The sequence below is a fragment of the Pagrus pagrus genome (assembly GCF_965226575.1).
Source record: "Pagrus pagrus genome assembly, chromosome: 14".
Lineage (NCBI taxonomy): Eukaryota > Metazoa > Chordata > Actinopteri > Spariformes > Sparidae > Pagrus > Pagrus pagrus.
In genome coordinates, this window is record NC_140198.1 from 21,387,505 (window position 1) to 21,407,437 (window position 19,933).

Genomic DNA, 19,933 nt, shown 5'->3' on the forward strand with positions numbered 1-19,933 from the left:
TCATCAAGGGGTAAAATGAACATCTATCTCGTGAGAGTTTACTAGAGCAGCCGTGCAGGTTAAATTTGCCAGAACAGTTGTGAGTGTATTTCCAGAATTTGGTTGTAGTGTGCGAAAGTATGCGTGTCAAACTTGGGTCAAATACCATTTGCGAATAATTATTGCTGTTTGTTTTAACTTGCTGGAAAGTACCAGATGGTGGTTTAGCTGCAGGATAGCTCAGACAGTGTCAGGTGAGTTTTAGATTTAGCCTTTTAAACTGTTGTGATTACCTTTCTTGCAAATCAAGTGTCATCTGATGACACACAAGGCATGTTAAAGCACACAGTAACAACTTTTTGCTTGAAGCATGACTTTGTGGAGAGCTATAGTACGTATATCTGTTCACGATTAGATTCAGTTTATGACTGGTAAGAATGATTTAGCATTAGCATGAGGATGGTATTATCTTAAGGATTTGTGAATGATTTAGACTTCAGAGAACATAAAGGATAAGCTTGCAGTCTTAAATGAATGCTTTTCCCCATAAATGCCCTGCTGAAGCAGCTATAGACTTACTTTCCCATGCATTCCTTGTTTTTCTGATTGAGTGTGTGTGTGAGCATTTGCTATCCTGAAACGAAATGCTCACGAAAGATCTTGTTGCCTATTTCAGTGACTTTAATGCGTTTTCTCTTGGGATTCAGTGTGTGACCGTTCCAGACACTTTACAATGTTGTCACCCAGTGAATAAAATTTGTTATCCTTCAGATAAATATAGTTTATGATTCTGTCCTCAGTGTGTTTCCAGCCAATGTGGATCCTGGACAGATTTAGAATTCCATTTTCATGCTCGTTCGAAGCTTCCTGATCCAGGCGAAGAGTTCTTTCCAAAATGTTATATATATCCATTTTATTGGGAAAGAAGCTGAAATTCGTCAGGCAGTGTTTTTAATATAAGTTCTGGATTGTAAAAGTGTTCGCACATTGTCATGTAAGGATTTAAGATACAATTTGTTTTCATTTCATGCTAAGAGAGAAAGTGATTTTTCAAGATGTGTTCAGATGAATTAAATGAAAAAACCTGTTCAATTGCTCAATTCGCACATCATAAAACATATCCGTACTTATAGAAATACATCTTTTCTCTGGCTGATGTTTTTCTCTTCCTCTCTTTTTCTCTCTTACAGGTGTAGCAGTACCCAGCCATGCCGTTAACAAGTAAAGGGTCAAGACGGAGGGCTTGGGTCAGCGGACCCTGTGTGTGCTCAAGTCTCTGGCGACGGAAGTCACTCTTTTATTTCTGCATCGTACTTCTTGCGCAGTCTACAGCAGTTCATGGAGGAGCACTGGAACTCCAGCTGGATGAAGAGCAGCCGGCAGGGACCATTGTTGGTGACATCAGTGCTGGTTTACCACCCGGTGAAACCGCAAGTCTTTACTTTATCTCGGACCATGAGGGCAAAGGCGTCGGCAGCGATCTCAACATCGATGAAACCACGGGCATCATTACCACTGCACGCCGTCTGGACCGCGAACAGAGGGACCACTATAGCTTTATTGCTGTGACAATGACGGGAATCACTATTGAGGTGTCAGTCACTGTCAACGACATCAACGACCATGCACCTGTGTTCCCCAAAAAGAAAGCTGTTCTCAAGATCCCAGAGCACACAGCAGTAGGGACAAGGTTTTCCCTGGAACCTGCGACAGATGCGGACAAGGACCAGCTGACCACCCAAGGCTATGCTATTCGAGAGGGAAATGTAGGCCAGGCGTTCAAACTGGAGACCAAGAGAGGTGCTAACAAGGTGCTGTATCTAGACCTGGTGGTCAACGGACTGCTGGACAGGGAGAAACGCTCATTATACACTCTTGTCGTGGAGGCCTTTGATGGGGGCTCACCCAGAAGGATGGGATCCATGACCCTGGAAGTGACTGTGACTGACATCAACGATCATGCGCCAGCCTTCAATCAAAGCAGATACCACGCTATTATCTCTGAAAGTCTCCCACAAGGCAGCAGCATCCTCCAGGTGAGCTCAAGTCTTGTCAGTGTTCAGATAGTGACCTGTTACTGTCACTCTTGCTGCCCTCAATCCAGATGTTCCAGGGTGATTTACATTTCTCTTTCATCTTTGCAGGTTTTTGCAACAGACGAGGATGAGGGCGATAATGGTCTGGTCCTTTATGAAATCAACCGACGTCAGAGTGACCCGGACCGCTACTTCGTCATGGATATCAAGTCTGGGATCATCACGCTGAATAGGCCCCTGGATTATGAACTGAAGAGGGTCCATGAACTGGTGGTCCAGGCCAGGGACAACGCCAGCCAACCTGAGGTAATTGCATTATGGTTATTCATTAGATACATTTTACTCTGTATGTTTATGTCACCACATACCACAAAAAAAGATTTCCCTTCTTGCAGCATTGATAGCTCAGAAAATAGTTCTGCTTTACAGAGTTAAGAGAAGTCCACTACTATAATGACAAAATGATTTGAGCACTAAAATGCACCATTTTCCCAGGTGACCAACGCATTCGTGACCATTCACGTACGTGACTACAATGACAACCAGCCCACCATGACCATCATCTTCCTCAGTGAGGACGGCTCTCCGAGGATCTCCGAAGGGGCCCAACCAGGCCAGTACGTAGCTCGGATATCTGTCACCGACCCAGACTATGGAGAGTACGCCAACGTGAATGTGTCCCTCGAGGGGGGCGATGGGAAGTTTGCTCTCACAACCAAGGACAGCATCATCTACCTGATATATGTGGACCAGGTTTTGGACAGAGAAGAACGGGATTCGTATGACCTCAGGGTTATGGCCACAGACTCCGGCACGCCGCCCCTCAGGGCGGAGTCATCTTTCACCATCCAGGTGACTGATATCAATGACAACCCCCCTCTGTTCGACCAACAGGCCTATAGACAGACCATACCTGAGGTTGTCTATCCTGGCTCCTTTGTTCTCCAGGTGACTGCCAGGGACAAGGACCAGGGCCCCAATGGGGACGTCCGATATAGCCTCCTTAAGGGCAAAAACTCGCACTCTGACTGGTTTTCCATTGACCCGGTCACAGGGATCATTACCACGGCGACGGCTCTGGATTTCGAGTCAGAGCCGGCCCCTAGTGTGACTGTTATCGCGACAGATAGTGGTCGGCCGCCACTGTCTTCCACAGCAAAGGTGGACATTGTTCTGCAGGATGTTAACGATAACACACCTGTGTTCTCCAGCAACTTCTACAATGCCTCAATCAAGGAGAACACCCCAGCTGGGACCTGCTTCTTAGAGGTAAGAGAATACACTAAGAAGTTTTCTCTCCTTCTTTCCCTCCAGCTCTCTTTTAATCTACTCTTCTTTATTTGGTAGGGGAACTGCCGTTTTTAATTCTCATGGTGCTCAATCTTGCGGCGTGTTGGCCACAAGATTATTGTCCTACTTATGTAGCCAAAACCAAGTATTCACTGTCTCCCTTGTTCTCTCATCTCTTTCTTCACTAACCCTTTTTTCACTCGCGCCCACCCCTTAAGCCCTCTCTGATTACTCCCCTGGAAAAAGCCTGATTTATACATCAATATAAATGAGTCTGGAAATCAAAGTCTGAAGCGAAAAGCTGCCTAAAAAGTCTTATTTCAGAAAGGGATGGTGCATTTGGAAGCGCTGATGTATTTGTGATGTGATTCATAAAAAGTGGGCTACGAGGGGAGAAGCGCAGCCATTCAGTGTGTTCATTTAGAGTGAAAAAGATTTATAAAGGTGGGAGAAAAAAGAAACAGAGCGAGAACGGCAGGGAGGGAGACTTCACCTGCATTCCTGAAGCTACTGCGAGGAGATTTACTCTATGCCGGTACAGTATGTCCTCTCTCTCACCTCGTAGGGTTGCCACGGTTACCAAGCCATCAGCGTAGGGTGAGCCGTCGGTATCGGCCCGCTATCTCGCCACAGCTTCGGCTGTCTTCCTTTTATCTCGGTTCCAGCAGTTCTTATGTGTAAGGAGGACCTCTCCTAAGAAATGAAAAAGGATGACTGGCTGTTTGTCTTCCAGCAAGGTCTTAACTTGGCATCATGCACCGTTTAGACCGACTGTTTTTACAGGTTGGTTTTACCCCTCTGCCGTGAAGAGGATGAGAAGGAAAAGAAGCGTTTCTGGCTCTCAGCACTTTTGAGAAAGCCTGCTGCTAGAACTTAAAAGCGCAGTGGTACTAATAAAAGGCTTTGGACCCCTAATCATACCAACCGAAGTGGAATTAGATAAATAGTTGAATTTCACATGCTTGCAGCTTCATTTAACATGTATTTGGAAAGGATTGCTGGATGGTATTCTGTGGAAACTGGCATGTGGGCCTACCTTTTAGGGAACACAGGCGAGGAGGGAAGTAATGAAGAGAAGTGATATGAGATGCAAATGAAAGAAATAGGAAGAAGAGAGGTGGACCGACTGGTGGAAGGACTGAGGAAAGGAAAAAGAGGGATGTGGATAAATAAAGCTTTAACATGATTTATTTCTGAGGTGTCTTTACAATCACAGATACAGCTTGTCCGTTGCTGAATCACTGAACCCTGTAATTTACTCCTAATTAGGCTGCTCTGTTGAATTATTACATCCCTCAACCAATGAAATGAACCCCCTGGACAACGATTCCAGTGGTTGCAACAGTTGTAATCAACCGTTAGTCGTTTTCCTAATCCTAGCCGGCAGTTACTCTGGCACTAGGTGCAGGCATAATCCCATGCCAGACATCACGGGTGGTTTTCCAGTATGCCAGAGCGAGTGAATAAGGCTTGATTTGCTCATTCCGGCACGTTTCTTAAGGCTCGCTCAGACTGAGCCAAGATTCTCCGGGCAAGAGTCTCCCCACAGGGGCTGCGATTTGCAAGATAATGGTAGTTGGAGTAAACTTTTTTTTTTTATTTCTGGGCCGGTGGACTATGTGGCTACTCAGATTGGACACACACACACAAATGATGTTAGACCTGGCATTATAGCCTAATGGATGCCGTTCCAGATTAGCTCTGTATTTTCTCCATTTGCCTGCCAACCAGCTGTCAAGATCGGGGAGCATTTGGTATTTTACTCTGTCAAGATAGTGACAAAGTGAAGAATTGGGTCAGGTGGTCCAGTCCAGCAGGCCCAGTTTACATTTTTGTGGGATGTTTTCTGGCACGGCGATCAGGTTGTGAGGTTTTGTCACGTTCCTAACAGAGTCGAGACGAAGGCAGAACGTTCTCAGAATTGTACCAATATTTATAATAGATAACAATCACTATTTGGCTTGAGGATTTATTATGCTGGCAAGGCTGGCTCGGTTTGAATTTTGGACACTTTGTTTAAAAATGTGGGAAGAAACCAGCAAGTGTTTAATATCTCAACAACAAAATATGTTATCAGAAGCGTTTGAAGCAATGGGACACGTAGCTACGCAAGGTAAGGAGTAGTTCTCTCTCCTTTCAGCCCAAACTTTTTCTGTTCCAGGTTTCATTTTTTCCACGTCTCTTTTTTCTTTCATGTGTGACCTCGTCCTCCTTATTTGTTCTTTTTCTTCTTCTTTTACATCTTTCTCGTGATGTCTCTTTTGCTTTCTCTCGCTCTCTCCACTCACACATACACACATGCAGCAAAAGTGTTTAGGAAGTTTTCCTTATCAGTCCGGCTACTATAGTAATCTGTAATGTGCTGCAATGTTTATGTAGCCGCGACACAAAGGAGTTATTTATTTCTTGGTTTCCCTGCTTTCCTCTTCCCCCGCTTCCTTAAAGTATTTCCCAGGCTGGAGAGGCTGAGGTGTGTGTGTGTGTGTGTGTGTGCATGCACATCCATCTGATTCAGGTTCATATCCTGAGAAGGTAGAGATCATGAGAACAGCGTGAACTGTGGCTGATGATGAAAAGTGACAAGTGTATTTTACAGTGGAGCTTTTTCATTGTTTAAAAACTCTTACTTTAGGCAAAAGTTGCCGATCTGTGAGGCATCTGTTCCAATGAGTGCTGATGCCACTGAGTTGATTTGATTAATGTCAGTTTTTCTTGATCTTTTTCTTGGGCTTAATCTGTGTTTTTCAAAGTCTGAGCGTATTTTCTTTCTTGTGTTGGTTGTGCCTTGCACAGTGTCTGTCAAATCCAATGACATGCTCACTTCCAGCATGACCTGACCGCTGGGAAGCCACTGCTGATCTCACAAGCACTGACGTGCACCCTCTTGCCAAGACTCAAATGCAGCACCAACAGACATCAACATTGAAGCTGCAAGCTAGAAGAAATACTGCTTAAGGAATAAAGAAAACTAATTTCAAATGAAAGTCAAATAAAAGAAAAGCACAGCAAAAAAGAAAGCTAGAGTTGCATGTGTGCCTTACTGTACTGTATGTGCCTGCCCGTGTATGTGTACACTATTAAGGCCAAGAACTCACTTTCAGCAGGTGATGCATCTCCCCTGTGATGTTCAGCATGTGGTTTCCTGGTCAGGCCTGTTAAACGACACTCAATCATCTCAACAGAACCACAGATGTGCTCGGCTGGGAGATGTACAAAGACATGGAGAATGGCTTGCTGGGATTACGGCAGTATAATGCTAATGCTAGTCCTACATCTCACTGTATTGCTACTGTCTGGGCGACTGGTTGTTAAACTAAGAAATTAGACGAACATACCTGCTAAGATTTTGCAAATTCCTGGTCAAGACAAAATTTTCCTTTCATTTTAGTGTCACCAGTCAAATATGGCGATATCTACCCCTATGGCCACACAGACAGATTATTTCACCCACTGAGCAGGCCTAGCTGGTAGACAGATAAAACAAAAAAAACGAGACAAAGTGAATAAGAATATGTGAGTGTGGTGTGAGTCGACTGATATAGAGCTAAAACACGTAAGAAAAGAGACAGGTTTCTTTTGACAGGTGGAGTTAGTCCTCCTGAACTTCCCGCAAAACCACTTAAATAAACACGACACGTCTGTCTGTCAGAGTGATCAGCCCTTTTGGTGTGAAATCCAAAGTCTGGGACCCCGTGGCGAAAGTCTATACGGCTCTATAAGGAAAGACTAATCGTATTTCAAACATACACACACGCATGCACACACACTGAGACTAATCGCATTTGATAAACCAATAGAGCCAAGGACACAAGGTGACGCACTGAAAACAGGAAGGTGTTCAGCTTCCTGTAACACTGGACTGGTCTCCTGCTGGTGTCGCGAGGAGAAACCAGAGCCAGACCAAACCACAGCTTCCACTTGGAGCTTTCACGCTCTCCGCCAGCCCAGACTCAAAACACACACACTCCAGTTTTTTATTAAGCTTGAAAATGCTGGGAGGAGATGAAATTTATTGCCCGCTTGATGTCTTCTCCCCCGCTTGATCTCACACAGTGGCAGCTGTGCTTTAATTCGCCCCTGCTCTGTTGAAATTCTGTCTTGTGTGTTTTAATTAATCTGTCAGTGTGTTTAATTTGCGAGGATCAATAGCTGCAGGTTGGAGCGATCACTGTCAACACACGCCTCGGTTGCATCTAGCGGGTGATCAGCGCTGACAAATGGTCGGGTTCACACACAAACGGACACCAGCGAGATCGAAAACTTGGTGAATCGTTTCGTGCTGTTAACAGCTGGCCCCCGTTCTGACACGCTTTCGCTCTCTCTGGTTCTGCGTTTCTGCCTCCCGCCGCTCTCGCTCCCCGACTCTCAGCTGCCAGCGATGTTGACAGGATGTGTGTGACGAGGGATCAGGATGGTGTGTCTGCTATGTGAACTATTCTCATAACATCAATCAACACTTACTGAGAACTCATCACCTGTTCGCTACTGGAGAGCGAGAGCCATCTTGGTTTTTACGCTCGTGACCTAAACTTTCTGTACAAAGTGGTGACCTGTATTTGTTCACTTTATGGTGGAAAAGAACAGAAGGTCTGATTTCATGAGTGCCTTTTTTATTTAAGTTTTTTTAAATATCAAGGTTACCATCCTTGAGATTTGCAATATATTAACCCCCATTTTTAGCCATGCTATGGGCATGGCTGTTGAGATGGTAGCTTAGTCTGTTGGTTAGTTGAGCTGTCGATCCACCACTTTGGTCCGGACTAGAATACCTCAACAATAATTGGAAGGACATTCAGAGTGTTGCAGGGATGATGTGTATTTGAGGATGTTAGTATTGCCCTGGTTCCCTCAACCGAGCCGATGGGATTATTCCATTGGATTTTGGATTAGTGCAGAAACAAGCTCCATGGCAAACAAAACTTTGAAATGTACAAGTTTTGTTTAAACTCTTATTTGTAAGAAAAGATGATTTTTGAGTCTCGTTCTCAACTCGTCAAATCCTGACGCTTTGGGAGATGGCGGCTGACTCGACCTACAATCCCAAAGCGCCAGTATTTGACAAGTGTGGAATTAGACTCCAAATCTTTTCTACAAATTGGACTTGCCAGCAGGACAAATTAACTTTTCAGAATTTTTGAAGCGTAAATGCAATGGAAAGAAGTAAAAAAGCTAACTTGAGGCTATAAATGTACACCACAGTTGCATGCCCTCAGCACCATCAATAAGGTTCCTAGTACACTATACTATACACACTTTGCTATAAATTGATAAATCTATATGTTGTAAAGATATAAAGGGTTGTAAAGAGTTAGAATAGTTTGCAAGTAACCAGAGTATGAGTTTCCTTGTTCGGTGTAATGATGTTCAATGTTCCCAACAACCTCTTTGGTTTAATTTAGCCACTTGTTAGCAACTACCTTTCTTTAAGACAAGTAAAAGCTTTAAAATTCACCAATGGGTCATTTACTGTCGTATTTTATGTCACAGTGAACATGAAAATCTATTAAGATTGTGTTAACCACAGATCATATTACCGGCTGACCATAAATCCATTCAAAATACCTGTTGACTTTGAGATGAGGGAACCGTCATTTCCAGGCTTCTGGACTCGCTCCTGCAGCACTCTGTTGTCGTGAGAGGATAAATTCTACTGACTTTAGAGATCTCCTCACCTTCCCTTTAACCATGAGGTTGACATTTAAGGTTTCGAGTGAATCTCTCAACAACTATCGGATGGATTGCCATGACATTTAATACTATGCATTCATAACTGTCCATACAGCTGCAATACTCTGGTTAATGACCAAACACTTTGTGTTTAGAGCGAATTAGCAAATATTAGCATCCTAGCATTCTGAACTAAGATGGTGAACATGCGTCTGTATCCATTACATTATTCACTCAATCAGTATTCAGTAACTGTCTCTTTAGTTTTCACTCTAAAGTGTTTTGTCTGGCAGCACTGCAAATAGATACACAGTTGCTCGTCTTCTGTTGCATTTCTGACTGTTTTCTGACCTCAGTGGTTGATGCTGCGACCTCCAGTAACCACACGTGTTGGCAAACATACCCAGACTGAAACTATTAAATTTTTTTGGTCGAAGCAGCAGTTCAGAGCCCAGATTCTACGCTGATCTCTTTTTCTGCTAGAATATTTTCAGTACCAATCAGCTTCACAATGTTAAACTCTTATCAGACAGATTTCTTTTCTCAGCTCATTGCTGGGTGCTGGATTCGGGCCCGGACAGGGTAAATCACTCTTTTGTCTTTCTTTCTTCCCTCAGAAGCAGTAGTTTGGTTCCATATCACTAGCTGTTGGCATATGCTGAGTTTTAAACCTATCAGAGTGTTCATTCATGTGTGATCAGACTGGCCGATGCCTCTGTGGAGAGGATGGCCTCACGCCTCATTAAGCCCAATACTCTGTACCATATGGCAGCGAGGGCTTTTCTCTCTTTTCTTTCTGTGCCTCTTCCAGTCTCACTAGTTTCTATTCCATTTCTTCATCTCATCTGTTAGTGAGTATCTCGCTTTCCATTCTTTTTTTTCTTACGTTTTTACCCCATGTCTCATGGGCTTTTAGCCTTTTGACTCCTGCACTGGACTCAACATGATCTTTTCCTCTGCTGTTTTAATGGAATCAATGTCCCCTCAGCTAGTGAGTTTATATATGGAAAATGTTTTTTCTTTGGGCTGTGCTGCTTGTTGGTGTTCTCACTTGCTCTGAGCACCAAAACAGTCATCATTTTATTTCCTTTTCCTGGTTTAGTGACACATTTGTCTATTTAGATTTCCTAAATCCTGAGTTCAAAGACAAACCTTTGCATCAGCAGAGCAATTTTAAAGATAATCAACTTCTCAGAACCCACCATGCACGGCGTATCATAGGAAAACAATGGTTTTGCAGGTGATGTGTTTCGAGCAACGCGTCTCAGTGTGATCAGACTCTAAGAAAGCACTGAAAACAGACAGCTAGAACTGTTCTTGGTCGATTAATGACATGCGATTAATTTTTGTTAATAATAATTCTCAAAATTGTTGCAAAATCTTTGACTAATTATTGTTTGACTTATTATACCTAATTAAGAGCCCCTAATGGCTGTTCTGGTTCCTGAATATCAGCAGACAGTTTATTTTCCTTGGTTTGTGGAAGACTTATGTGCACATATTTTTTTTTCATCTTTAATAAAAGTATGGAATTTTGCTTGTTTTTGGACCATTATTATCACCATATATGTATACAAGAAGTTGGAAAAGCTAGAGCAGATGATAAAAAAACAAGACCCAAAAACCTTATTGATAAAACTTGCTAAGTTGCTCTGGCACTCACCTTCAACCATTACAGCGGGGAAAAGTCATACAGTTTTGATGCTCTCTGCATTGACTTTACCCTTTGTCCAAAATGGCTTGGGTTCCACGTCTAAGCCTTATAATGGCAGTAAAAACCCTGCAATGATGGATAAAGGTGTGTAGAAAAGAAGTTTGTGACTTGCAAAGCTTGCCTTTAGTGCAGCGAGTTTCTTTCCACAATCTGAAACCGACAAGGTGGACACATTCAGCTTTAACAAGAACACAACCGAGATAGCTCTGCCAGACTGAGGAACAGACGGATATCAAACAGCTGCAGGCACAGGATCCTCCATCCTCCATGGAGCCACACATGCACACTTTTTCTATCTGTCTTTCCCCTTCAGCCTATCTCTCTATTCCAGCTCTCCTGGGCTGCTTTGGCATTGTGTTTCTTTTCAAACTTATCGGCAGTCCAGACGACCTCTCTTTCTCCGTCTTGGCCTCCATTTTGTCCCTGTCTCATCTCTCATTGCTCCTCATTCTCCCTACTACACTGGAGTTTGAAAGTGAAAGGAGCAAACTCACACACAAGCGCACACAGAAAAACTGCACACACACACACACACCACGCGCGAGCAGCAGGTGATCCTGAGGCTCTCCGCAGTTCATTGGTCACACTAATCTAATTTCATGACACATTGAGTTAAGTTGGTGTAAATTAGTATGCTTCCTGTGTTTCTCTAGATTGTATTTGCTTTGGGAGGGGGCTGTGCAGTTTAGGACAGCAGGTGGTCGATAAGTTAGGGGCGAAGGGCGGTGAAAGCGCTCGTTTCCCAGTGTATCAGATTCTGTCATTTCGGCTTTACAGAGAGACAGATTTGAAGTCATAGTTGGGTGTGACCGAGACGTTTCTCTCTGAGCGCTGAGGTTGTGTCATAGTGTGCGAAAAGATGTGAATGATTTAAGTGATTTAATTCATTCTCTATGTTGTCTCTTTATCCACACTCCAGGGCATGACTTTCAGTTGTTGTTTGTGTGTATGTGTGTGTGTGTGTGTGTGTGTGTGTGTGTGTGTGTGACGGCAGCAGCCTCTGAGCTGTTATCTGGCTGACTCTGCTCCTCTGCTGTTGTGTCTGTCCCAGCTCTCCCCACACTATTTATTTTCCTCTCAGGGGTCAAACACTGTGCAGCTACAGATATTTGTTTTCTCAAATGAATCATCCATTTAATCATCTCACTTGTCTCTCTCTTCTTCCTCCTTCCTCACCTCAGGAACTCAAACGAGGAGTGATGCTGAGCGAGGCAGAGAGGGGGGGAGACATTACTATTCCAGATTCTAGTGTTGCGTTCACTGTGCCAAAGGACACAGTATTAAACAATAGCGCTGATCCTGCCCGCTCTATATATGAGATCACAGACATGGCACCGACTAACAAAAAGCATTTTATACTCAATATGGTCCACATCAGGTCTCTCGCTTTCTTTACATCTCCCAGATGCATTTCTGTCATGCGTGCACCTCATATTGTCTTTTCTTTGGACTTGGGCTTTTATAAGGATAGTTCTCACCATGAGATGTCTATTAAAGGTTAGAGCAACACCAGAAAGAGGGAGAGAAAGTTTCCACTACCCCTGAGTGGAATTTTTTAAGAGAATCTCTTACTACATCCCACCTGCCCGTTTTAACCTTCGCTACTCCCCTTTCCTCCTTCTTTTTTCTGATTGCTGTCTGGTTTCGGAGCCATATGTGGGCTGAAATGTGGCATGTCACTGTACATTATACAGTATATGTTATATGACAACATCAGTTGTGGAAGAAGTATTTAGATCCTGTACTCCACATTTGGAGATACATAGTTGTCACTGGACAGGAAGGGTGTATTCGCCTCTGAGATGAAGTAGATGTATATAGTTGGATGCATAAAATGTAAATGTAAATATTAAAGTAACTAAGTACCTTGAATGACTTTAGAGTACTTGAGTAAATGTACTTGGTTACATTCCACCGCTGGACATATGTAGATGTATACAGTACATTAAAATAAATGTATGTACAGAGAGGAAAAGAGGCACAGCATCAAACCCTGAAGCTTTTGGCTTGAGGGTCAAAACCACAGAAAAGTCGGAGACTTATTTCCACTGTGGGCCTCCGTGCACGTGAGCGTACATTTGTGTTTGTGGTCGCTGGCTGCGGTCTGTCAGACAGGCTTGGACGGACTACAGGAGTGGAAATAACTTGAGTGTTTGCACGGGCAACTGCTGTGATTTGTTTCGTTGAACTGTACAAATCTTGAGCTGCGAGGGCGACGGGACGGGGATGAACGATCGAGTGATGACAGCGGATGGAGGGGTGATCATGACGGGGATAAAAACGTTGGCGTGGAAAATCAATCGACACAAGAAAAATGTATTTATGGCGCTTGATTGTTAATTTTTTTCTCCATCACAAACGCCTGCCCTTTTTCCCTGCAGTCCCATCTTCAGACACGTTGTGGAGGTTCCTCTGTACCGTAGCCCTCTGGACTCGATGAACCCGTCCATGCAAGACGAGCAGAATATTAATTTAAAAGGCAGCCGTGGGATGAAGAATAAACCTCAGTGTTTTTTCCTTTCAAACTGGCCACAAGTGTGCTTATTGCAGTTTCATCTACCCTGTCTCCAAGGTCTCATTTATCAATCATTTCAGCACAAATAGCTATGAGATCCTTTTGAATGAACACTAGCTGTAATATTTGCAAAGCTCCACTGACATTAACACTAATAATAGACCTATAAATACACGTTTTTGAGTTTGCTGTTCATCAATAACGGCTTCGATTATTTCTCTGAGCTCTCTGGTTTAAACATTCTTGACAAGGCAGTCGGCTTAATTCAAAACTTTCCTCCACGCCACTTTCATCCCCTTCAGGGTGGTCTATCTTTTTCTCAGCAACCATACCATAAGTCGTTATTAAGGAAAAGAGATTCTTCATCTTGGCCTGTCACTGTGCCTTTTTCAGTATTCCCACCCTGCAATTTAGATGAAGCTCTTGTAAGGACTATGATAGGACTGTCCCGCAGTCGGATCATGCATTAGGTGTTTGTGTTGGAGTCTTGTAAGGACTCCGAAATGAATCTTTCTGACATGAAACAGTAGTCGCGATGTGTTGTTTTAACCTCACACTGAGTACATTTACAGGCATTTGGCCTGAGCGATAGGTGTCGGCTGAGGTTAGGTAAATCATGTGACTTGGCCTGCGTCCTGTCTGGCTGTTGTAAGTGATTTAACTTGTAGAGTAAGGATGTGTCAGATTTAATGTCAATTTAGGAGAACCAACATTTCTGGTGCATGTGGCCCAAATTCAGCTCTGTGGTTTTGGATCAGATTTACTGCGGCCTAACACACCCTGGTGCGCAGTGCGCAGTTTAGGAAGCTCTTTATACTACTCGGATAAATCTCTCGGTTTTGAAATAACATGCCAGTCTTGCAGAATTTAGCAGTAAAAGTGCTACGAGATGAAGTCAAGTCAAGTCAAAGTGCACAGACAATGTAAACAGGAGCGTATCTCGGAGTTTGGGTCTGGGTTTTGGAGCAGTCAGACACTGAGCTCAGTCTGCTTGAGGATGTAGCTCCGCTCCTCCTAAAGGGATCAAAGGAACTGACTCCAGGAGGGAGTTGCACCAGCCATCTTCGAATGTCAGCATCGGGTGTCCTCACTGCTGTCACTCACCACTTGCTTAATGTTTTCACATCATGGCTCAGCAGAGCGGCACTGTTGTGGCAAGTGGGAGCGGTTGGCTGGCTCCAAGATGAAAAAGGATACCTTATTCATCGAATCTGATGTCCTACTCATTCATGTTCACAGAGAAGAGAGGAAAAAATGGTTTTGGTTCGTGGCCATTTCTTTACAAAGGAGGTTTTGCAAGGAAAGGATTTGCCTTAGTGATTCATCTAAATCCATATTCCTTCCTACACCAACTAAACCTCATGTCTGCATGTAGTAAGATATACCAGCACAAATTTAGACACAAATTAAAGAATTTTAGTTGAAAACATTAAAAAATAAACTGAAATTACAGACAGAATGTTAAAAAAATAACAGCCAAAGACGTCCAAGAACTGTGTTGCAGTGATATCCACCGAAGTTAGCATGCTAACCTGCTAGCCCTGGGGCTAAAAACCTCTTTCTCCTGGCGGTCCAAAGTAATAGATTATAATCTAAACTAATCTAATAATGAATCTAATTCCAGCTTCTTAAAAGTGAATATTTTGAGTTCTGGACAGAATAAGATGTTAAACGGTGTCATCATGGGCTTTGAGAAACACAAAATGACATTTTTCACCATTTTCTGACATTTTATAGACCAAAAACTAATCAATAAATCCAGAAAAATAATCAACAAATTGACAACAGAAATGGTTGTGAGCTGCAGCCCTAGTTTAATCTATAGTTATGTATGTACTGGTGATACACAGTCTCTTTGTATCTCTAGTAGAGGCAGATATTAGTGTCTTGGCCAGCATCCTTCTCTCTGTAGGGGAATATCAATTTAGAAAGCTGGCAGTGCTTCGTGATGTCAAGTGGTGTTCATGAACACACATACGGTACATACACTAACTGCAATGCATACATGCTTCCCCATTAACGTGCAGACACGTGCACATTGACAAACACCCACACCACTGGCGGGCTGTTGAGAGTATTTTGTGCCCTGCCCCAGGGGACGATTACAGAGGAGCTGCTTGATTGCAAGAATCTTGGAGTGCCGGATCCGCCGCTCTAAAACCGGATACAAGGGCTAATGTGAATCCATCGAAGGGTATTTTCTTCTCTCAGGCCTTTGTTTCTTATCTAAAGAACTATTCTTTCAAGTCATGCAGATGGAGAAATCAGGATCACAGGAAGTGCAGGACAGATGATACTGCTTAGTTTGTAACGCAATGTACACTCTGCACTTCATGTTCTAATGAAGCATGCAATGGTAATGAATTGCGAGTGTCTGATCTTGATTGATCATGGCTGTTTGGTATTTTACCATAAAGTGCAATTGTATTTACCTGCATGAAATTATAAGGTGATTCCTTTAGGAAACCAATACATGCACATGTATTAAAGCTGAATTATACGATAAGAACACTTCTATTTCTTTAACTTAATGTATGTGCCTTCCCTCACTCACTCGCACACACATAAAGCAGGATACTTAGATTTTGAAGATGGATTTTGTGGAGCTATGTGAAAAAAGAATTCCCAAGGAATTTATTACTCTTGCACGAACATCTCAATGTTTCATAATGAAGAGCTAAGTGTCGGAAAATATGGATAAATGATAACCCATAAATGAAAAGGCGCGGCAGGACTCAGCACGTTTTCTGACAGCAAACAGGTCTGCATGAAAAAGAAGACGAGGGGCTGATGAAAAGGATGGCTGCATGTGGTGTGAAAGCATGAATGCAGGATGCAGCCGAGGTGCTGATGGTTACCATGACAATGAGAGAGACGTAGAAGCAGGTCAGGGGAGGTGGGGCCGAGCCAATTCATCACCGCTTTTAACTCCTGTGTGCGTGGTCGTGTGACTTCACCTCTATCTGTCTGGGTACGCCCTTGAAACGGGGCGATTTCTCTTTCTCGTACCTCGCTTGCACACACATTTACACAGGTATTTATGAAAGAAGTGGAGCAGCACAGTAGAGAATTGGATGTGGAGCAGACTGGGAGTGGGCAGACCAGCCATGCGGGTCGTCTAGCGCAGCATTTTCCTCAGAGAGATGGAGTAAAGGAAGACAAATGTTTCTCTTGAGTCGTCTTTACACTTAAGCAGCCTGTCATTCTCTCCATCGTCGGTGTAGGACATTATCCTCTAGGACACGAGGCTTCACTACGAGAAGTATTGATTAGATGATAGTGGCTTCAATGAGGGGACTCTTTGCAAATTAAAACGACCTGATGAGAGTGAGTGCAGATGGACTCTCCCCCCCTCCTCTCTCTGTGTGCAGGGGAGGAATCTTCCATCCAAAGGTATCTTTCATGGCTGTCAGAGGGGAGAGTGGGGTCATGTTATTGTAACTGGGCACAGAGAGGAGCAGGCAGACTCCTCATATGAACACTCACCCATGTGAAGGATGACCGCCATTACTTCACTAAGATAGCATGTGTATGCGTACATGTGTGTGGCGGGAGGTGGGGGGGGGAGGAAGCGTGATGGTTTTCAAAAGGGGCTGGAGCCATCGTTCAGCGGTAACCATGGTAACAGGACTCTCAGGACCACAGGGAGGGAAGAGAAGAGGAGGAGGAGGAGGGGGGAAAGAGGGTGAGACAGAGGGAATTATGGGGAGTGGCGTCTGTATCTTATGATAAGCGATGATGTAGATCTGCGCCTCACAGAGCGAAAAATGGGATGGAAAGTTTTTTTCTGGCAAGATGACAAATTGAAGTCAATTTTAGAGCTCATTAAAATGAAAATGAAAATGAAGAGAGGCTACAAAAGGAACGGCTTGACGATTGATCAGAATGAGAGAAATTGGGTGTCAAAATGGGTGCAACCTACTCAGAATGCCTGAATTGATTTTAGATAAAGACAGAGGCAATCATTCTTGGCTAGTTTGCAGTTCTTCATACCCTCCTATGGAAGCATATAGGGGACTTTAATAAAATAATTCTGTACACTTTAAAATGAAATTCCACAATTGCATCATCATTTTCCACATATGTACGTGTTATATGAGTAAAAATGAATCTGAAAGGCAACAATCTATTTGCATTTTCATTTTCACATACTCATATGGGCTGTCCGTGGACTTAACCTGTTCTACAGTGGACAATAATCAAATGCTAATTGGATTATTGCATGTTCACTATCATTTTTATTCAAACAACATATACATATGTAGAAATGAATAATATTAATGTGGAATTACATATAATTTTCAAGTTTACGGCATTATTTTTACAGTGTCTGAACCGGCTCACTGTCAGTGTTGACCAAAGGCAAACAGCAGCTGTATGCCTGTCCTCACAGAGATGTACTCAGACTGTCAAGAAAGACAAAGTCCCAACTTGTGTTGGTTATGATTCATATGAAAAGTTTGAACTTTTTGGATAATGTCCAGATAATTCTCAAGAAAACCTCAGTTTCAGAAATCTTATTTCCTACAAGTCACAACAAAGTAAAATAAAACAAACCAAAAAAAGACTGTCAACATCATCACTGATGAAAATGAATTTGAAAAAAAAAAAAAAAAAACCCAAATTGAATTATTGCATTTTCATTGTTTTACTCAAGTAACACATACATGTGTGGACAACTCTAAGGCTGTTGTGGAATTCTATTTTTATTTTCAAGTTAGCATCATTTTAATAAAAAGTCCCTCATGGGCTTCCATCTCCTTCATCTTGTGAAAACAACACAGATCTACATGCAACTACCCTTTTTAACAGCTCCCACAGTCCCTTATAAGTGGGTACAGAGGTGGATTCTCTCTGCCAAAAAATGTAGAAACTTCTTTATCTACTTGCTACAATGGGCCCTAATACTTCACAGCTCTCCTCGTGTAGGAAACATGCTATGCTTTGTGTGCAGTTTGTTTGCGTAACATAATTTCATGCACATTTGCAAGACAGATAACGTGTGTGTACGTGCGTAAGCCCCCAGCTTGCTTTCCCGACACCTCAAATGTGACTTAACATGAGGTTAACGATCCTCAGCCAGCTGAAAAGAAACAACATGTGCGGTTTTTATTTGCATCACCTTTAAATCCCTGTGGTCTGCCGCTGCTTTGAGGTAAACTGAGGTAATGCTCGCCCCGCTCTGCACAACTGTAAATACTCCGTGCATGAGCCAGATCAACTGGCACAGCAGTAGGTTAGGCCTCGTGGTTTGAATTAGCCGAAAAAGTAAATTCGCGTTCATTCTGTTCATGCCTGCTTTTACTCACGGCTTCTTTTCTCCTCTTGCTTATCTAAACTGACAATTCAGGTTTGCTGCAGCTTTTTGAGGCGGCTTCATCCACAATACTTCCCCTTCTGTCGCTTTCAATTCAGCAGAGAATCTTGACAAGCACACGCAGTATACACAGCCTCCAACTGTGGCTCTAAATGGAGTCCTTTGTTTTCTTAATTGTCAAATTAAACATGTCACTCTATTTGAATGGGACACACATATGCCAGCTGCCAGCTAACCCAAAGGAGAAATGGGGGGTTTAGCCCTTATTCATTAAGGACACGAGCCCCTTCCCCCCCAAAAAACGACTTGAACGTGCTTTAAAAATCTTACACACACACACACACACACACACACACAGTGAAAGGAGGATGAGGAAAAGTCGGTGCAATCTTTTGTCTGTCACAAAGTGAGGCTGGATGGACGGCCCCCCCCATCTGGTAACAATCACCTCACAGGCTGCCTCAGTCTCTTGCTTGTGTGTGTGAGTTTAAGCATGTCTAGTGCTCACGAGCATAGATGTTAGGACAAGCATGTGTATGTGTGTTTATGCGTGTGTTTCTAATCCCCGCGTGCCACTAGAAAAGCCCCATCCATCCCAGCCCTGTCCTTGAAATATGAAGGAGGGAGGGAGGGTCCTGCTTTCAAAATGGAAACATACAACGTGGAATAGAGTGGGCTCTTTCTTTCTTTCTTTCTTACTTTTTTTTTTTTTTTTTTCCTGTGGGTGATTATTCTTTTATATTTATTTGCCCAGCAGACGTCCTGTTCTCTGTCCAATCACACATCCTCCATTTTACACATTAGCCTGGCCTCTCCTCCAGCTGCCTCTGTCTCAGAGTGGAGTGGATGTGAACCCTGTAGCGTTGTCCAGGCTGCCCGCCGCTCCGCACAATGCACACCTACATTTCACGCCGCGGGAGCGAGCTACTTGCTTGTTCCGAGATGAATGCTGCGAGATGTTTTGCAGAGGAAAGACCATTTTGCTTAATTAATGTCCTCCTGCTGCATGGCCCCGAAGACACATAATTAAGGCTTACAATTCAGAGCTGTATTTATTGGTTTAAGACTCAAAAGAGGGAGGACTTGAACCTTGGCTTTGACGTCCAATCAGTGGCTCATTTTCTGAAGCAGGTGTAGGTTCTCTATGGGAAAGATTATGCACGGAGCAGGGGTGCGTGATATACAAATATGGACGATAATGATATTTAGAAATGAAATATTGATATCTTGTTCAGAATACACATGATTTTTTTCTTTTTTCTTAACATTAAAGCCTGTTAACATTTTCTAGTAGACTCAAAATAAAAGTACAGTATGAAGCTGAAAATTAGCATAATATAAAACAAGACAAATGAATCATCGAACCTGGCAAAGGCAATTCTTCAGCGAGCGACTGAGGTAAAGCCAGTTCCGTC

General features: G+C 43.2%; 1 protein-coding gene across 1 annotated transcript in view; it reads left to right on the forward strand.

Annotated features, from left to right (window-relative positions):
- Positions 1 to 19,933, forward strand: part of dchs1b (dachsous cadherin-related 1b) — a 90,181-nt gene that overhangs the window by 15,491 nt on the left and 54,757 nt on the right. The window contains exons 2-4 of the mRNA XM_084374103.1: positions 1,170 to 2,015; positions 2,124 to 2,321; positions 2,511 to 3,284. Coding sequence (XP_084230229.1) covers positions 1,188 to 2,015; positions 2,124 to 2,321; positions 2,511 to 3,284 — 1,800 coding nt within the window. The 5' untranslated portion in view covers positions 1,170 to 1,187. The remainder of the gene's footprint in view (positions 1 to 1,169; positions 2,016 to 2,123; positions 2,322 to 2,510; positions 3,285 to 19,933) is intronic.